Consider the following 21603-nt stretch of genomic DNA (forward strand, 5'->3'; position numbering starts at 1 on the left):
TTGTTTTGCACCTAAGTAGCTTTTCTCCTCACAAATTAGATTATCACAATCCATTTTGATTTTCTTCTCTATTATATCCATACCTTAAAGCACTACAATTCAATTAATCCCTTTATGTGAGGTTATGATCATTCTAGTTTCTTTTTGGCCTTTATATAGTATGCTTTTTTTTTCTTTTCCAAGTGAGAGTATTGTTTACTCATGAAAATTACTATAATGTATGAATTATTATATTGATGATTCAAATGATCAAAAATACAAATTACTTACATTGTATATAGTATATATACTATATGAAATCATACTAAGTATGATTGCATTATATATTATAGCATATAGTATATTATATGTTACTTAATTATATATTATATAAATCATTATACATTCAAATCTGTTTCCCATTTACATTTGTCATAGACGTTGACTGGAGAATGGGCCATCCCAGAAGAAATGGCTGATGCTGTCCCACCTTCCAATAACAATATATTGGGTCATGTGCTTCGGGCAATTAATGAAAAAGTTAACCCTCCAAAACCAATAACTTATGAGTCTCAGATCCCTTCCTTTTCAACTAAAGGATGTATGTTGGGAAAGACATGTAGTGGGAAAACCAGCTGTCTGAAGATTTTAGAAGAAGGTAGATTTTTTTTAAATATCTAATTGGTACCAGGTTGTCAAATGTGACTTGGTGTTCCTGGTCACTTAAAAGAGAGAATATATCATAATTTTGGTTGCTTCCAGTTTTTCACTTATCTGCTCAAAGATATATGGTTCTGCTTAATTCATTTTTCATCAATTTATATAGGCATCTCCTGTGTATCTCTTGAATTCTTTGTATCTATTGTTTCCTATTTCACATTGTCTTCAATTCCCTCAGACACCACAATTTTTCAGTCATTCGCCAATCAAAGGTATTTGCTTTGTTTCTCATTCTTTTGCTGCCACAAATATTTTGGTTGTACTTTTCTATATGCTTTTCACTTCTTTGGAATATATGACCAACAGCAAAATTATTGGCTTGATTATTTTTCTAGGACAATTTAAACTTATTTTCCAGAACGATTGGTCCTCCAGTTGACAGTCATTAACACAGTCTTCCAAAAGTGCCAACAAAATTGATTAGTTTCATCTTACATCATCTTTTACAATTTGAAGGACATGAAATATGTTTTAATTGGCTTTTATCTCACTATTAAACATTTGGAGAATTTTTTCAAATGGTTATTAATAATTTGCATTTTCTCTTTTTAAAACACTTCATAATATTATTCCACTCTTTATTAAGCAATAATTCTTGGACATAAATATGTTATTTCTCATATATTAGGAACTTCAGAATTAGTGTGATTTTGCACTAACAGAAATCAAAGATATTTAATTCAATTTATTTTTTATTGTTTACAATGTTTCTTTTCATTTTTGCAAATTGATTTCATTGTTTGCTTTGTGTAAAATTTTTCTTTAATTGTCTTTATCCCTTAGTCTTGAGTTTTCCTTTAACAACAATTGTCAAAGACAACTCTTTTCAATCTTTATGTTTTTTTTAAAGAACAGTTATTTTTTATATTTAGGCAATCAAACATATTTAGGTCTTTTTCTACTTGAAGTATCATGTGATATAAGATAAAAGATCTTGATTCACACCTAAGTTTTACCAAACAGTTTTCCATTTTCCCAAATAGTTCATGGTGAATTAGGTGCTGTCCCCTAATATTTTTTTTGGTAACATAACTTTATGTGCTGGAAACTTGCTGTAATTCATAATAGAATAGATTTTTGCTGAAGACTGGTCTATTTTATAAATAATAAAGGGGGATTTAATTACTAATTTAAAAAAAGAATCTCCTTTTAAAAAGGCAATTGTATGTTAATGGCAGCCCTTTTGTGGCAAGAAATTGGAAACTGAATGGACGCCCATCAATTGGAGAATGGCTGAATAAGAATGTTATGGAATATTAGTTTTGTAAGAAATAACCAGCAGGATTATTTCAGAGACACCTGGAGAGACTTGCATGAACTGATGCTAAGTGAAATGAGCAGAACCAGGAGATCATTGTATACAGCAACAGCAATATTATACAATGATCAATTCTGATGGACGTGGCTCTCTTCAATGAGATAATTCAGACCAGTTCCAATGGTCTTGTGCTCAAAAGAGCCATCTACATCCAGAGAGAGGACTGTGGGAACCGAATGTGGTTCACAACATAGCATTCTCACTCTTTTTGTTGTTATTTGCTTTCATTTTATTTTTTTCATCATTTTCTTTTCTGGTTTGATTTAATTTTTCTTGCACAACAAGATAATTATATAATTATGTGTGCATATATTGGATTTAATATATTTCTACCATGTTTAACATATGTTGGACTATTTATCATCTAGGGGAGGAGGATGGGAGAAGTGGGGAGAAAACTGGAATACAAAGTTTCTCAAGGGTGAATGTTGCAGAATTAACTATGCATATGTTTTGAAAAATAAAAAGCTTAAATAAAAAATGAAAAGCCTTTTCAGAGGAAAAAGGCAATTTTTTATACAAGGCAATACTAGGGTATAGCTCTCAAACCAAAAAGACACTTATTATACTCTAAATGAAGAAATACATATCTTACACATAATTGGCACTCAAACACTTTTTAATTGTTTTAATCAAACTAACTCAAAATATTCCACTGTATCTTAGCTTTCCATATCGAGATACTTTCTATTGATACTCTGGTTCAAGAAGCTATTCAAGCTTATCTTTTAAATGAAACAACAATTGAAAATCCGGAGGAAATTAAAGAAGAAGAAAAAGTTGAAAAAGAAACTGTGGTAAATGAAATTTCTGTAAGTATAATCCTAACTTGTTTTTTATATCTAGAACTATAGATAGTGTTGGAAAACAAATTTCAGGTTATTTTTTTATCCCTACATTTTATAGTTAAGGAAACATGGTTTCCAAAAGTGGTTTCACTGATGATTAGTAGCAGAAATAGAACCAAAAAGAAGTATCCTTTTCCCAGAATCTTATATTGCTTCAAAGTAAGCATATTATTTTGGGAGTTCTTAAATCTATTCAAGTACAGACTCTGGAAGGTACATGGACACACTTGCAGGCTCTTGAAGGTACATGGACACACTTGGAGTATAGAATTTGGCAAGAGATAAAATGAAACACCAACCTCATTGTATTTGAGAAGACCATCACCAAACATTTGGTGAAGAGGTGATTCTTTTTTTTTTTTTTTGTTAATAATCATCACAACTATCTTTTGAAGCCTAGAGAGGTGGAGATCTGTCTCAGTGCTTTGAGTACTTACATTGATAAAATTATGGATAGTTGAAAGTATTGAATGAAGTAAACTGGGGATCAAATGCAGATCTATGGAAATTATAATTCTATTGTTAAGAGTATTTTTTAAATTCTTTGATTATATGGCCATTTATTGTGGATATCAAATCTTCACAATAAACATGTCCATCTTTCTCTGTTTCCCCAACAGCTGCCAACTAGTGAAGATCCAAATTTGCACTGTTTGATCAAGGGATGCTTGTGATAAGCTAGACTTTTAAAAATATTGTCTCTTCCTCAGCCATAGGCTCTCAATGTATTTTGCTTATAATGAATTATAATCCATTAAATTATAATCAGAATCTCTGAATCACCTTTAATTTCACTTATTTTCAAGATATAGTTATATATATTCTGTCATTCAAACTTTATTACAGAAAACTTAAATTATTAATCTTACTAAAATTTAAATAATTTTGATTTTAGAGTGAACCACAAGAGTCAACTTCTGAAACAACAGTACAGCCCAAAAGGGATTCTGAGATAGAAGGTAAAACTCTATTGAATCCATAGAGTGGTAAATGAATAAATGAAACATTTAGTAAGCACTTAACTATGTGCTAGGCATTGTACTAATCACTGAGGATACAAATATATAAAGAGAGATAATTTTATTTTATGTAGATGACATTCTAATAAATAGATTACAGGTAGAGAGGCTAGGAAGGGGTGTTTTGGTCTGTGTAGCTAGAGTGGAGAATTCTTATACATGGAAGTTAATTTACATGCCCTTTCCAGAAATCCTTTCCAGATTTGATGACTATGCAAAGATAAAGAGACAGAAAATCATATAGATGGGAGTGGGGTTTGTATTAAGGGGAAAATGTGGGTACATTGGCAGGGAAAGAGCAAAATAGTAGATGATTGTCAGGTCAAATGAACAATGAAGGCAAAGCATGATCCAGGAGCCTGGGCCACTTATTTGAGTAGTAAAAAGAGAGTTCTCATGAAGAGTAAATTAATTTCCTGATTCATTCAGGGCATGAATCCTGGATGTCCAGGATATAAAGTGTTGGTTCAGGTGGGGAGAAGAGTATGTAATGTAATGCTTAAAAGCAATGGTGAATTGAGAGGAGTGGCTGAGGAGAGGTAGATGCTAATGAACAAAGAGAAAATTTAGATGTTTTCTTTATTCCACTTAGAAATAAAACAAAGAAACATTGGAATTTTTTCACCTTCATTTTCTTTAAATTATTACATATAATTTGTTAAAAAGAAACTTGGAATTGGAATAATAATCGGATCACTGATTACCATTTCCTTGTTTTATACAGGCACTTAATAGAATCCTATTACTTAATGTGAATAATGTATAACTTAACTTGCTTTAGAAAAAAATCAGTTATTTCAAAGTAAATTTAGTCTAGCTAGCCCAAAATTTAATACTTATTTTACTTGGGATCTGCTTCTTAGTCATTCATTCCCTTTGTTAAGTATCTTAAGAGAAACTCAATATTAAAATACAAACTGACTTTGGTATATTAAATCGGCTTATAATTTTCTACCCTGCTATTTATATTTTAATCATCACACCATTAGTACCATCACATGGAACAGAAAGGAATTTATTACATACCAACCATTATGCTAAGCACTGGATATACAAGAAAAACAAAACAAGACAGTCCTCACTCTCAAGAAATTTACAGCCTAATTAGGGAAGACAACACAACATACCCATATACGTATATATATCTGCATGTGGGTGGGTGGTGTGTGTGTGTATATATATATGAAATATGATATATAATATATAAACATACATGTATGTGTATATGTGTATGTGAGTTCAGCTATGAGTTGCATGCAAAATTCAGGTGCCTAGAAGGCACCTGAAGTAGGGCAGATGATAAAGACAAGTGACCTACCATGTTTTCAAAAGGATAGCAGTTGATGACTTGAAATTCACTATCATTGTCACTATAAAAATTAAGTATTAAATTTAGTTTTCAGTACCATCCCCAAGATAGCTTGCTCTTTGCATCTTTCACTGGTAATACTGTGTTCTCCTATACCCCATTGCATTGATACTTAAAATCAAGATCAATTACTAAAAACTTGAAACTTTCAATTTTATTTACTGGGGAAAATGTATTTGACTCAAATCCTACAATCTACTTTCCTAAAATCAATTTTTCCTAAAAACCTGTATGATACTTTTTGTAAGCTCCAAAGTAGTTCAATTAGTGTATGTGTTACTTGCCTATAGACTTACAGTTTTTTTTTTTCTTCTAAACACTTGGACCGAGATCCAAAAAAATTTTTTTTAAATGAAACTAAAAAAATAGATAATCAGCATTAAATTAAAACAATACTAATAACCAAAGTCAGAGTATATGAGAGAAGTGACTGGTCTATATAATGAGTGGTTTTACTTTTAACTCTTTCATTAGCAATTAAAGAAATAAGTATTTCAAATATGCAGAATGGGCTTCCCCATATGGCAGATGTATACATTTACCTGTTAGATAAAAATATTAGAGAAAAACTCTTCTGATTATTTATCCTGTCCCTAGATGAGGATCTTCTTAAAACACCGTCAATTGTGGAAATGAAACAAACCAATGTGACAAGAGTAAGTAAAGCATTCTGATTTTGACCCTGAAAGTCCCCAAGTAAATCCTGAAGCAGAGAATTCAGTTGTCATTATCTTTCTCTTTAACTAGAATGATCAGCAAAATATTTTTTTTCTCATGGGAAAATATATTGGCAGATTTGCCAGCCACTAATAATGCTTTTTCAAATCTATTACCCATGTATTATGCAGGTAGCAAAATCAATATTATGATTCTGTAAAATAAAACTTTTTTATTTTCAAAATACATGCAAAGATAGTTTCCCACATTCATTCTTGCAAAACCTTGTTTCAAATTTTTCTCCCACTGTTCCCCCCACCTCTCCCCTTGACAGCAAGTAATTCAATCTATGTTAAACATGTTAGCAATTCTTCTATACATATTTCCACATTTATCTTTCTGCACAAGAAAAATCAGATCAAATCAATTCTGATGGACATAGCTCTTTACAACAATGAGATTGTAGAGGGCTAGAACTCTGAAAAGATGTACTTGAATCTAAGACAGCAGAGCATACTTAAAGCTAGTTACCTATTCAATGTGAGATAAGGGTTCTATAAGCATATATTTAGATGATATGGTAATATGATGGCTCTCCTCAGGATTGGCTCTTGCTGAATGTGTGGGTGGTGTCTTTTTTATATCATTACCATAAAGTTATAAATACATCCTCTAAGTACAATGCTCACAAAGATACAGTTCTTAAATGTTACACTTATCATCATCCCATGTAGGGATAGAAACATTTTAACCTGTAAAAACTTAGCTTATTTTTCCTTTCCCTATCTATCTTTTTATGATTTTCTTGTGTTCTGCATTTGAAGTTAAATTTTTCTGTTCAACTCTAGTCTTTTAATCAAAAATAACTGAAAATCTTCTATTTCATTGAATATTTATCTATTTCCCTAAACGATAATGCTTCGTTTTCCTGGGTAGTTGATTCTTGGCTGTAGTTCAAGTTCCTTTGCCCTGCAGAATATCATATTCTAGGTCCTTTGATCCTTTAAATTGGAAGCTGCTAGTTCCTGGGTAATCCTGATTGTCTCTCCTCAATATGTGAATTGTTTCATTCTGGTTGCTTGCAGTATTTTCTTCTTGATTTGATAATTCTAGATCTTAGCTATAATAGTCCTTGCATTTTTTTCATTTTGGGGTCTCTTTCAGGAGATAATTGGATTCTTTCAATGGTTGTTTTACCCCCTAGTTTTAGGATATCAGGACAGATTGGCTTGATGATATCTTGAAAGTTGTTATAGAGGCACTTTTTTTCAGTCTTGGTTTTCAGGTAGTTCAGAAATTCTTAGATTGTCTCTCCTAGATCTATTTTCTACACTCAGTTGTTTTATGATGAGGTATTTTACATTCTCTATTTTTTTTCATTTTTTATTAGTTTTGTTTGACTAATTCTTGATCTCATTCACTTCCATTTGTTCAATTCTAATTTTAGTGAATTATTTTCTTCAGTTAGTTTTTTTACCTTCTTTTGCATTTGACCAATTGAACTTTTAAATGAGTTTTGTTCATTGTATTTTTCCATTTCACCAATTCTATTTTTAAGAAGTTGTTCACTTTTTCTATTTCACCAATTGTATTTTTTTAAAGAATTGTTTTCTTCAAACATTTTTACATCACATGTTCTGATAAAGGCTTCATTTTTAAAATATATAGAGAATTGACTCAAATTTATAAGAATCCAAACCATTCTCCAATTGATAAATGGTCAAAGGAAATAGACAATTTTCAGATGAAGAAATTGAAACTATTTCTAGCCATATGAAAAGGTGCGCCAAATCATTATTGATCAGAGAAATGCAAATTAAGACAACTCCAAGATACCACTACACACCTATCAGGTTGGCAAAGATGACAGGAAAAGATAATGATTGAATGTTGTAGGGGATGTGGGAAAAGTGGGACAGTTATACATTGTTGGTGGAACTACGGATGGATCCAACCATTCTGAAGAACAATTTGGAATCTGCCCAACAACAAAAGCTCCATGGGGCCATAGATCTGATGATGCTGTCAGCTTCATCCCAGAACTGGGAGGATGTGGCCAATTCCCACTTGTTATACTAAGTTTCAGGGGTGCACTGTTTGCTTTCTGTAGTTGTTTGGAGCCCTCACAGGTAATCTGATGATCAACTGACTTCTGAATCAGGTCATAGTAACAGAATAGCCAATGTTACTGTATTTTGTTTTAAAAGCCTCCCACTCCTTGCATAAGGCCTCTCTGTTCTGGACCACCCTGCACTGCACTAGACTGAGTTCTTTCATCTCTATCCCTTTCCCCACATTGCCACCTGCCCAATTGAAACAAACTTTTCCTGAAATCCTTCCAAGATAACTTCTGCTGAAAATGTATTACACTCCAATTTTTTTGTGAGTTCCATCACTCCAAAATCCATTCAGAGGTTTGATCTTCTGAAGGAAACCAGGAAAAGCTCAGGCAAAGTCCTGTCTATTCTTTGCCATCTTGGTTCTGCCCCCAAATATAATTAATTTTATTAATAATTCAGTAAAGTTGTTATTGAATCTTACCAAAATAGATAAGCAGACACTTGGAATATATTGTTGAATGGCAAAGAATTATTTTCTTACTTTTTTCTCTTTTATATTTTGATTATGATTATGTTTGCTTTTCATATCCACTTTACTTTTCAACCTGCCAGAATTTATTCTTAAATAATACTAATTAGAGAAAATTATATTTATATCATAATAATTTTCTATAATTTTTCTTAATCACTTTACTAAATCTGCCTAAGTATTATGGATCTGTAGCATATATTAATATTGCCTATATTAGTAAAATTTAATTACATTTTTCTTCTGACTTCATACTTTTGTTCTCCACCAAAGGAAAAATTTTTCAAGTGTTCTGAATTTCAAAACTTTTTCAAGGTTATTTTTGAGAGACAACACCTAACATCTAGGTGAGTCTCTCAAACTTTAAATTCAAAGAAAACACCAGCCTACACAGGAAGAAGGGGATACCTCTATTTCCCCCATACCAGTAAAATCACAGGCACAGCCCTATCCAAATTCTATCCCTAAATTTTCACATCTTTCTGTGTTCAAGTGATCTGTTCTTCAAGAAGATATTCACCATAAAACATATTTTCCAAAGCCAAAGACTCCTAACTTTAGATATCTCATAAATACATATACTTGGAAAGACTAGTATGACTATGACTACTACTACTACTACTACTACTACTACTACTGCCACTGCTGCTGCTAATACTACTAGTAGTAATATTAATAATAATAATGACAATGATTTGTTTTGATTATCATTTATTGATGATTAACTGTTATTGAATGGCAATTATTCCTATTTTATAGAATTTATAGTATTTTAAGGTTTCCAAAGCATATTGTAAATATTATCTTTGTATTCACAGAACAATGCTTGAAGGCAGGTGCTATTATGGAATTGAGCATCTTAATGATTTAGTACAAATATATGTCATAGAATAAAAATTTCTCAAAATTCATAACCTGTTAATAGAGTCAGTAAAATCACCATCATATATATATAAAACTAGGCTTGCTCACTTGGCTTTGAAGAAATTTGTTCTCTCAATTGTTCATTACCCCATAAATGCATAATACACCTACTCTGCTTTGAATTACATCTTATTTTTTGTACTGAAACACAGTTATTTTAATTCAATAATTTACTTATTTTACTGATAAATTAATAAAATGTTGTTCTCATAACCCTTTGAGATAACAATGTTTTATATCATGATTATAACCATCATCTAATCATGTCTACTTGTAAATAAAATTTGATTTAGGGAGTTATTTTGTTGAAATGTTGATTTTTAAAAATTGTTCCATTTTGGCATGACTTTCACACACATTTTAGTTTTTGTATCAGTCTTTTACATAACTCAGAGACAACAGATTTTGAATAAATGACTCAGCATAGCACTATAAAAGCGAGGATTTTTATTAGTATTTGAAGCTTCTTGAGAACAGAAATGAAATCTTTCATGTTTTTGTACTCCTTATATTCTTGCTGATAGCAGACACCCAGTCAATAGTTATTGAATGGATGAGTTTCTCACAGTGAATTGTGAAGTTCTAAACTTCCTATTTGTGACTTCTTCCTCCCAGAGTTAGCTAGGTCACCTGAGTTTCATCAAAAGGAGCCAAGATGAGCTAGAATGATTAGGCTATTGTCATGCTAATTAGCCCTTTTCACCAATATTTCTGGCCTACCTTTCAGTTACTTAGAACTAATTAGCAACCTAAAGTAAAAATGAGCATCCATTCAAAGAAAATTGTAGCAGAAATATTAATGCAGAAATTATATTAAATGAACACATGATCCTGGGTCATTGGATAAGCCCAACTAGATTAGAAAGATAATAAGTTTCAGAATAGTTTTCTTCTAAAATCTTTGACTTTGGCTAGGGATACAAACTCAATGCATAGTAGACTAGGTATAAAACTTAAGACTTCAAACTCACTCTTTGAGCCATAGGAATTCCTATCATTTTTTCATGATTTCTTTTACTGAGCCTTCAAAAAAAATTTATTTTCTAAAAACTAAACCCAAGCATGGATAAGTTTCTTATAATTACTAAATTATGTTTTCATAATTATTAAATTTTAGACTGCATAGCTACTTCTTAATGATATAATCATTTCAACAATTTTGATATTATTGAACCAAACTGTTGTTGTGTGTATTTTTTTTAATTATATATACTGTATATCCTAATTGATTATTTCCACAGCTTAGTAACCGTGCTCAGCTTGGCGAAAAATGTGAAAAACTGCTGAAGAAAGGAAAAAGTATCCCTGATGTACTACTAATTCAAATCATGGTGGAGGCCATTAAGTATGAATCAATTTTTTTTGTACTATCCTTAATACATTCATAAGCTTGTTTAATTATGGAAAATTCAAGCACTATCTACTAAATTCCTACTCTCATAACCAGCACAGTTCAGCATAATGGGGATCCATGAGCTTAGCCACATACTGCCACATTGAACTTCCAGCACATATTTCATAATAGTTTAGCCAAAAACAAACAAACAAAAAAGATGGCTTGCACAAGAATAGTGAGAGATACCATCTGGAAAGATAAAAAAGAGACACATTTTAGAATGTCTTAAATTAAAAACCAAAGGGTTTGAATTTGACCCATGAAGATATAAGTATTGAAGACTTTTTAGCATGATAATGATGAGACAATGAGACATTTTAGGGAAGATTAATGTGATTTGCTCTAAAGTCGAAATATATGCAATGACTTTTCCATAGCTTTTTATTATACTATTATGGTCATGATTAGTTTTATTTTTCTTAAATATTTGTGATTTCATGTTCTTTCAAACTTTAGTCAAGTACCTGTAGAAAAAGGATGGATCTTGGATGGTTTTCCAATGACAGTAAATCAAGCAAAACTTCTTGAGGAAGCCCTTACAGGGTGCAACCCAGATCAGCAAGAACAAGAGGGAAAGAATTACAAATCTACATTGGCATCTGATCCAACAGCTCCCAAAGATCCCTCTTCTCCCCCACCTGCACTTGACTTTGCTATGTTGCTGGATATAACTGATACAATGGTGCTGAAACGTGTGGTGGGTAAGTTGGATAGTTCATGAAAGAAAATTTTCAGACCTTTGTAGCATCTGTGCATTGAAAAAATGAATGAAATGTAATCATTAGAAGAGAAGACATGAAATAAACTTCAACTATTTTTTTAAAAATCTTGACACCTAACCCTGATTCTTTCTACCACGGCTGTTACTATTCAATTCTATACTCTGTACTTTGAAAGCATATAATGTGAGAAGCCAAAGGCAACCTCACATTAAAATCCCTCAAAAAAATAACTTACTTGGAAGATGCACTCTTTGTATTTGTGTAGTAATAAAAATAGTTAAACTATCTATCCATGTATTTCAAAAATAAAATGCTTTATAAAAATATTTTAAAATAGTTTACATTTGCATGGTACTTTAGGCTTATAGAGCATTAAGGCTTACCCAGAATTTTGAAATGTTTTGAAAGTTTTAATTGTGTAGATCTTATTCTCAGAATTTTAAAATTGAAAGGAACCTCAGAAACCACCTGGTCCAGTCTAGACTTGAACAGGAATTGCTTTACAACATATCAGACAAATGGTTTCCCAACCTTCATTGACAGATTTCTAGTAGGGGAAGCCCACTGGTTCCAAAAGTACCCTCCAATAATTTTGGCTAGCTCTGATTATTAGAAAATTCTTCTTTGTGTCAAGCCTAAATTAGCCTCGTTGTGGTTTCATTACTGTTTGTTGTTTTGTCTAGAGCCAAATAGAATAAATCTATTCCCAAGTAACAGTGTTTTAAATATTTGAAGACAATGAGCTATTAATTTGGAAAGGAATAGAGTACCCCCAAATATAGCTGCAGCAATGGAAATTAAGTTAGACCTTTCATAGCCAGATATTTGGAGATATGATAGAAATATTATTATTCCTGAAATCTTGCAATAATACTTCTATCTGAACGCCATTTTTTCACTTTCTAAGGAAGTCTAATGCAGAAGTAGAATACAAGGTAGAAGTCTTAGTTTAATGACTACCTTCCTTCTAGCCATGATTCCCTTACAACATCTCAAGTAGGTAAAAATCTGTCCTGCTTATCATAAATCATAAATATATATGTATATATGTATGTGTGTGAATTAGGTACATATATAATATTTAAATATATGTATGTATAAATATACATAAAAATATTATCCATTTCTGCACAAGAACTGACCAGTATCAAATTAGCATTTGAAATAGGCATCTATTTTGGCAGGTAGAAATGCCAGGCATTGCTTTTTAATATTTCATAATGAAACAATTTATACAGGAGAGAAAAGAAGTTCCCTTGAAACATCCCATGGATTGGGCATGAGAAGTCCAGAATCATATCTTGAAGATCAAGAAAAGACTGAGCTATTGAGGGATCAGATACAGCACAGGTCTGTTTGACACTCATTTTTCCTTCTTTTATTTAGTATTGATTCAATACTTAGAAAATGAAGTTGCAGATACTTTGAAATTACCAAAACTAGGGAGAAAATGCATTGATTTAAGTATTTACTTTTTGAAAAATCCTACAACAAAAATGGGCTGTTATCTGAAGAAATTCACCAACTCAAGGGGCATAGTTTCTCTGGGAGAATGAATATTCTGGTTCAAATTACTCTCTAGACCCTTAACCTTTAAAACATTATGATCTCCTACAAATGTGTTTGATTTTTACTTAATCACAGGACACATAATTATATAATAAGCAAAGAAATTAATTAAATGGTATATTTTTAAAGTAGCAACAAATATTGTTTACTTGATTTTTTTCCTTTCTCACTTTTTTTTTCCTTTTTGATCTGATTTTTCTTGTGCAGCATGATAAATGTGGAAATATGTGTAGAAGAACTAATTGTACATGTTTAACCTATATTGGATTACTTGCTGTCAAGGGAGGGGTAAAGGGAGAGGAGGGAACACAAGTTTTGCAAGAGGTGAATACTGAAAACTATCTTTGCATGTATATTGAAAATGAAAAGCTATTATTGAAAAATTTTAAAAATAAAATAGAAACCTAGCATTTATCCTTTAAACATGGTGAATACATTTCCACACATAGCATCAGTGGAAAAAGTATACACATATGGAAAGCTGCATGCATAAGAAAGTAACATGGATAAGTATTTCACAAAGGGAATATGTGGTCAAGGCATGAATATTATAGGAAACATGCTGCATTACTTGAAGGAGAACTTATGTCTCTCATACAATAGCACAGAAGATGACTTCTTTTTTTTCTAATTTGAAGAATTTTATTTTATTTTTATTATAGCTTTTTATTGACAAAACATATGCATGGGTAATTTTTCAACACTGACCCTTGCAAAAACTTCTGTTCCAAGTTTTCTCCTCCTTCCCTCCATCCCCTCCCCTAGATGGCAGGTAGTCCCATACATGTTAAATATGTTAAAGTATATATGTTAAATACAATATATGTATACATATTTATACATTAGTCTTGCTATACAAGAAAAATCAGGTTTATAAAGAAGGTAAAAATAACCTGGGAAGAAAAACAAAAATGCAAGCAAACAATAACAGAAAGAGTGTAAGTGCTATATTGTTGTCCACACTCATTTCCCAGTGTTCTTTCTCTGGGTTAGCTGGGTCTGTTCATTACTGATCAATTGGAACTGATTTGGATCCTCTCATTGTTAAATGTAGCCACTTCCATCAGAATTGCTCCTCATATGATATTGTTGTTGAAGTGGATAATGATCTGATTCTGCTCATTTCACATAGCCTTAGTTCATATAAGTCTCTCCAAGCCTCTCTGTATTCATCCTGCTGGTCATTTCTTACAGAACAGTAATATTCCATAACATTCATATACCACAATTTACTCAGCCATTCTCCAATTGATGGGCATCCATTCAATTTCAAGTTCTAGACTCTACAAAAAGGGCTGCCACAAACATTTTTGAACATACAGTTCCCTTTCCCTTCTTTAATATCTTTTTGGGATATAAGCCCAGTAGTAACAGTGCTGAATCAAAGGGTATGCACAGTTTCACAACTTTTTGAGAATAGTTCCAAATTGCTCTCCAGAATGGTTGCATCCATTCACAACTCTACCACTCAGTGTCCTAGTTTTCCTGCATCCCCTCCAACATTCTTCATTATCTTTTCCTGTCATCTTAGGCAATCTGAGAGGTGTATGGTGGTATCTCAGAATTGTCTTAATTTTCATTTCTTTGATCAATAATGATTTAGAACACCTTTTCATATGGGTAGAAATAGTTTCAATTTCATCTTCTGAAAATTGTCTGTTCATATCCTTTGCCCATTTATCAATTGGAGAACAGCTTGATTTCTTATAAATTTGAGTCAGTTCTCTGTGTATTTTGGAAATGAGGCCTTTATCACAACCTTTAACTGTAAAGATGTTTTACCAGTTTATTGCTGCCCTTCTAATCTTGCTTGCATTAGTTTTATTTGTATAAAAGCTTTTTAACTTGATATAATCAAAATTTTCTATTTTGTGATCAGTAATGATCTCTAGTTCTTCTTTGGTTGCAAATTCCTTCCTCCTCCACAAGTCTGAAAGGTAAACTATCCTATGTTCCTCTAATTTATTTATAATCTCATTCTTTATTCCTAGATCATGAACCCATTTTAATCTTATCTTGGTGTATGGGTGTTAAGTGTGGGTCAATGCCCAACCCAATGGGTTTCTACCATACTAATTTCTAATTTTCCCAGCAGTTTTTGTCAAATAGTGAATTCTTATTCCAAAAGTTGGGGTCTTTGGGTTTGTCAAACACTAGATTGCTATAGTTATTGACTATTTTGTCATGTGAACCTAATCTATTCAACTGATCAACTAGTCTATTTCTTAGCCAATACCAAATGGTTTTGGTGACTGCTATTTTATAATATAGTTTTAGATCAGGTATAGCTAGGCCACCTTCATTTGATTTTTTTTTCATTAGTTCTCTTGAAATTCTTGACCTTTAGTTGTTCCCGATGAATTTTATTTTTTTTTCTAGGTCATTAAAATACTTTCTTGGAAGTCTGATTGGTATAGCACTAAATAAATAAATTAGTTTAGGTAGTATTATCATTTTTATTATATTTGTTCGACCTATCCAAAAGCACTTAATATTTTTTCCAATTGTTTAGATCTGACTTTATTTGTGTGGAAAGTGTTTTGTAGTTTTGCTCACATAATTTCTGACTTTCCCTTGGCAGATAGATTCCCAAATACTTTATACTATTGCCAGTTATTTTAAATGGAATTTCTCTTTGTATTTCTTGCTGTTGAATTTTATAAGTGATGTATAAAAATGCTGAGGATTTATGTGGATTTATTTTGTATCCTGCAATTTTGCTAAAGTTGTGAATTATTTCTAATAGCTTTTTAGTAGAATCTCTGGGGTTCTCTAAATATACCATCATATCATCTGCAAAGAGTTATAATTTGGTTTCTTCATTACTTATCCTAATTTCTTTAATCTCTTTTTCATCTCTTATTGCCGAAGCTACCGTTTCTAATAGAATATTGAACAGTAATGGTGATAGTGGGCAACCTTGTTTCACATCTGATTTTATTGGGAATGGTTCCCGTTTATCACCATTACATATGATGCTTACTGATAGTTTTAAATAGATGCTACTGGCTATTTTAAGGAAAAGTCCATTTATTCCTATACTCTCAAGTGTTTTTAATAGGAATGGATGTTGGATTTTATCAAATGCTTTTTCTGTATCTATTGAGATGACCATATGGTTTTTGTTATTTTGGTTATCGATATAGTCAATGATGTTATTAGTTTTCCTAATGTTGAACCAGCCCTGAATTCCTGGTATAAATCCTACTTGATTAGAGTGTATTATCCTGGGGATGATTTTCTATAATCTTTTTGCTATTATTTTATTTAAGTTTTTGCATCAATGTTCATTAGGAAGATTGGCCTATAATTTTCTTTTTCTGTTTTTGTCCTACCTGGTTTAGGTATCAGTACCATGTCTGTGTCATAAAAGAAATTTGGTAGTACTCCTTCATTTCCTATTTTTTCAAATAGTTTATGTAGCATTAGAGTTAATTGTTCTTTAAATGTTTGGTAGAATTCACATTTAAATCCATCTGGTCTGGGGAATTTTTTCTTAGGTAGTTTATTAATAGTTTGTTTTGTTTCTTTTTCTAAAATGGGAGTATTTAATCAATTAATTTCTTCCTCTGTTAATCTGAGGAACCTATATTTTTGAAAGTATTCATCCATTTCATTTAAGTTATCAAATTTATTGGCATAAAGTTGGGCAAAGTAACTCCTAGTCATTCCTCTAATTTCCTCTTCATTAGTGGAAAGTTCTCCCTTTTCATTTTTAAAACTTACAATTTCATTTTCCTCTTCCCTTTTTCTAATCAAATGTATCAAGGATTTATCTATTTTGTTGATTTTTTCATAGAACCAACTCAGTTTTATTTATTAATTCAATAGTTTTTTACTTTCAATTTTATTAATTTCTCCTTTTATTTTTAGAATTTGAAGTTTAGTGATTGATTGAGGGGGTTAATTTGCTCTTTTTCTAGCTTTTTTAGTTGCAAGCCTCTTTCTCTATTTTATGCAAATAGGTCTCTAGAGATATAAAATTTCCCCCTATTACTGCTTTGTCTGGGTTCTACATATTTTGGTATGTTGTCTCATTATTGTCATTCTCTTGGGTGAAATTATTAATTGTGTCTATGATTTGCTGCTTCACCAATTCATTCTTTAGGATGAGATTATTTAGTTTCCAATTATTTTTTAGTCTATTTCCCCCTGGTTTTTATTGAATGTAATTTTATTGCATCATGATCTGAAAAGGATGCATTTACTATTTCTGCCTTTCTGCATTTGAATTTGAGGTTTTTATATCCTGATATATGGTCAATTTTTGTATAGGTTCCATGGACTACCAAGAAGAAAGTGTATTCCTTTCTGTCTCCATTTAGTTTTCTTCAAAGATTTATCATATCTAACTGTAATGTTCTTCTCTAAAATATATTGTTCTCTGGGAGCAGATTTCTCGGGGGGCTTATGGGAGCAACCTTTCTTTCAGTTCAGTGTAATCACCCCAAGTGCAGCCAGGAGTTGAAGTCTAAATCCTTTATTTTCTCCTTCAAAGTCTTGTCTCTTTTCCTGGGGCTCGGTTAGCTTTTATAGAGGTCTATCTCTCTCTCCTTTGTTCTGAGAGCTTAAGCTGCCTTCTCTCTTGTGAATCTCCTCGACTGAATCCTGGTTGAGGCTCAGAGCTTCTAATGGGCTTCTTCTTTATATATGCTCTCTTAAAGGTGTGAATCTTGTGGAATTATAGTAAGTACTAAGTACATGTAAATTAGAGAATCATTATCTCATCAATTCCACTTACTTAGCACCTTGTAAGAATCCTAACATCTAACTTTTCTAGTGTTCTATTTACCACTTTAACTTCTTTCTTATTTATGTTATGATTTGATTTATCTAATTCTGAGAGTACAAGGTTGAGATCTCCCACAATTATAATTTTGCAGTGTATTTCTTCTATTAATTTCTTTAAGAATTTAGATGCTATACCACTTGGTGCATATGTTTTGTATTTGTATTGCTTCATTATCTTTGCTGCCCTTTAGCAAGATATGGTGCCCTTCCTTATCTCTTTTAATTAGATCAACTTTTGCTATTGCTTGATCTGAAATCAGGTTAACTACCCCTGCTTTTTCGACTTCACAGTAGTTGTGCTCCAGCCTTTTACCTTTATTCTGTATGTATCACCCTGCTTCAAGTGTATTTCCTGTAAACAACATATTGTAGGATTCTGGCTTTTAATCCAGAAATCTGCTTTTCTCTTTCCTTTTCCCCTTATTCCCTTCTCCAATATTAAACTTGTGAGAACCACTTGCCTCACATAGCCCTTCTTCTTTAGGATCCCTCCCTCCCCCTTAGAGTCCCTCCCCTTTTCTTAAACCTTTTCCTTTCAATTTTTGTATTCCCTTCTATTTATATCCTACCCCTTCCCTTTTCACTTTCCCCCTCCCACTTTTCAATGAGGTGGGAGAAGTGTCTCTGTAAACCAAATATGTCTAATGTTTTCTCTTTGAGCCAATTCTGATGTGTAAGATTCACACTATGATCATCCTCATTCTTTCCCTTAGAAATAATAGGTTTCCTTTGCCATTTTGTGAGATGTAGTACCTCCATTTTCCCCTTTTTTCTGGTATAATTTCCTTTCCACCTCTAGATCCTTTTTTATATTATAACAATAAATCAAATTATACATTTACTCTTTATGTATACCCATAATAGAAATACAGTTCTCAAGAGTTCTTGATGATAGAGAACATGCTATATAATATCTAGTTTTCAATCTATAAAGGTTAGACTATAAGCCAATAATTGATACTTGCCAATAATTACCAGATCGCTACAGGGTTCAGAGTTCTCCAGTTTTCTAATTCTAAATCTCTTCCATTTTCCTCTGTAGATAAGGGATAAAGAAAGTCAAAAAGACAAGCTAAGATTGAGATCTTTGCTATTTTTCCTTAAACATACTCCACCTTTTTGTGTGCAAACATGGCCAACAAAGACTTGAACCCCTACAACCTGACAACAGTAACTTTTATATATAATTGATATGTCATTCACTGAATTTTATATATAAATTTAAATAAGTAGAAATTAAGTACTACTAAATTTGTTCAATTCATGATATCGTAGATAGGATGCTTGCTAAGAAGTAAGAATATTCAAGGAAAATAATTGCATATCCATCAGACCAAACTGAAATTTCTTATATTTAGGATAATTTTCATTATATGAAATCAGAAAGATTTTGCACAAACAAAATCAATACTGCCAAAATTAGCATTGGAAGGAAAGGAAGGAAGAGAACAAAGGAAAACAAGAAAAGGAAAGAAAGGAAAACAAAAAAAAAAAACTGGAAGGGGGAGAGATTTTAGCACATTTCTGTGATAAAAGCATCGTTTCTTAAATACATAGGGAACTCAGTCAAAATAAGAGATAACTGTTGACAAGTGATCAAAGGATATAAATAGTGATTTTGAGACCAAAAAAAAGCTATGTATAGTCATTCAAAAATATCTAACTTGCTGTTAGAGATATGCAGATTAAAACAATTCTGAGATACCACCTCACACTTATCAGATTGGCTAATGTGACCAAAAAAATGGAAAATGACAAATGCTAGAGGAGAAGAGTAAAAACAAGGGCATTAATGTATTATTGGTGGAGCTGTGAAACCTTCCAATCAGCCACTCTGAAGAACAATTTGAAACTATGCTCAAAAGGCTATAAAACTGTATATGTCCTTTAACCCAGCAATACCACTACTAAGTCTATATCCCAAAGAGAACAAAGAATAAAAAGAACCTATTGGGATAAATGTGTGTGTGTGTCTGTTTATGGTGGGAAAGAAATGAAATTTGAGGGGCTATCCATAATTGGAGAATAGTTTGAGCAAATTGTGGTATAGGATTATTGATAGAATACCATTAGGTTATAAGAAATGATAAGCAGGAATTTTTAGAGGAAAACCTGTCAAGACCAAATGATTTAATGATAAATGAAGCGAGCAGAACTAGGAGAACATTGTGTACTCTATTAACAATGTTGTCCTGTTCTGATACAATTCCAGAAGTCATAATAAAAAATTCTGCTTCCCCCTCAGAAGTGAGGAACTCTGAGTGCATATTGAAACATACTTTTTTCTACTTTTAACTTTTTTACAACATGGCTAACATGGAAAGATATTTTGCATGATTTCACATGTATAATTGATATCATGTTGTCTGCCTTCTCAATGAAAGAGGGATGGAGCTGGAGGAAGGGAGAGAATTTACAACTAAAAAATTTTCTAAATTAATTCATTTTGAAGAAAAATCCCTCCCCCTTATTTTACATAATTACTTATAGTATTTAAATGTTGTAAAATTTTTATTTAATTGGGATTTTGATTTCCTAAAATCAAGAGCTGTAGATGAAATCATTTAACAATATTCACTAGAGAAACCTGTAAGACTCAAGAGAATGAATTGGTCCACATAAGAATCATTTGAACTATATTGACTGTCCATTATCATGGAAAGAAAAAGATTTCCAGAATTGTTCCAACTTCTCAGTTTCAAGTAAACTGAGTCCATCTACATAGTAGCCCAATCAGAAAATCTGGAACTTCCCAGGTCCCCATTTACAACAAAACATTTTATATAGCACCATGTATTAAAAAGAGAACTGGACAGTTCTGACAAGCCTGATGGTCAGAATAGAACTTAAGTTTTCTGCCCATGTGTGTAGAAAAAATCTGTCATTTCTTTGGATTTTTATTTATCTATGAATAAAATGTTAAATCATGTTTGAAATGATGAAAAATTCTAACTTCATCCTTTCCATGTAAATATTTCTCCAAAGCATAAAAAAGAAATATTTAATAATACCTTGACAATTTAAATGCATTGCTTCTAACCATGTTGATTGTGCACATATAAATAGATATTGCTTTGTTGTGGGCATTTCTTTTTCAGGTTTAGCAATTTTATTAGTTCTCTTTCTACCTTACTCATTTTCTAATAAAAGGCTGAAAAATACAACTTATAGATTGCTCAACAAATTGATAACACTGATCTTTTGATGTTGCAGAATTTTAGGTTTCTTGGACAACTGGCCAGAATTGGAGAAATGGTTTTCAGAAAAACAAGACATTTTAATCAAAATCAATGCAGAAGTGGATAAAAGGGCCTTAGCCACAAAAGTACAAGAGTATTTTATTGCTGAACTGAGGGAAAAAGAAGCTAAAGGTAATTGTCATGTTTAGGATATTGTATTAGACCACAGGTGACTTATCAGGGCAAAGCATAGTAAAACCATCATCTTATTATTTTTGGAAACTTTTATGTGTCGCTTAATGGAGCCTGAGATGCCATTAGCTTTTGTGACTAATATATTATACCCTAATAACTACTTCCATCTTGACAGATGTCCAAGACAGAGCTTTCATTGCCTTTGTCCCAACAAAGTGTTACTTTGAAAAGTTGAAATCAATCAATCTCTTGTTGATTCTTATAAAGCCATAAAGTAGGTCCTTGCTTTTTGTCAACTCTCTTTGTCACAGTCCCAAGTCACCAAGAT

At 31.9% G+C, this 21603-nt stretch overlaps 1 protein-coding gene across 7 annotated transcripts in view; it reads left to right on the forward strand.

Annotated features, from left to right (window-relative positions):
* Positions 1–21603, forward strand: part of SPEF2 (sperm flagellar 2) — a 264940-nt gene that overhangs the window by 107360 nt on the left and 135977 nt on the right. For all 7 annotated transcript variants that reach the window (XR_004233554.1, XM_031964143.1, XM_031964155.1 and 4 more), the window contains 8 exons: positions 418–637; positions 2684–2829; positions 3761–3824; positions 5851–5909; positions 10665–10768; positions 11276–11520; positions 12780–12891; positions 21115–21272. Coding sequence is in view for 6 of the 7 variants with exons in the window: in XM_031964143.1 (XP_031820003.1) it covers positions 418–637; positions 2684–2829; positions 3761–3824; positions 5851–5909; positions 10665–10768; positions 11276–11520; positions 12780–12891; positions 21115–21272 (1108 nt within the window). In the remaining variant the exon portion in view is untranslated. The remainder of the gene's footprint in view (positions 1–417; positions 638–2683; positions 2830–3760; positions 3825–5850; positions 5910–10664; positions 10769–11275; positions 11521–12779; positions 12892–21114; positions 21273–21603) is intronic.

Source organism: Sarcophilus harrisii, chromosome 1 (genome assembly GCF_902635505.1).
Source record: "Sarcophilus harrisii chromosome 1, mSarHar1.11, whole genome shotgun sequence".
Classification (NCBI taxonomy): Eukaryota; Metazoa; Chordata; class Mammalia; order Dasyuromorphia; family Dasyuridae; genus Sarcophilus; species Sarcophilus harrisii.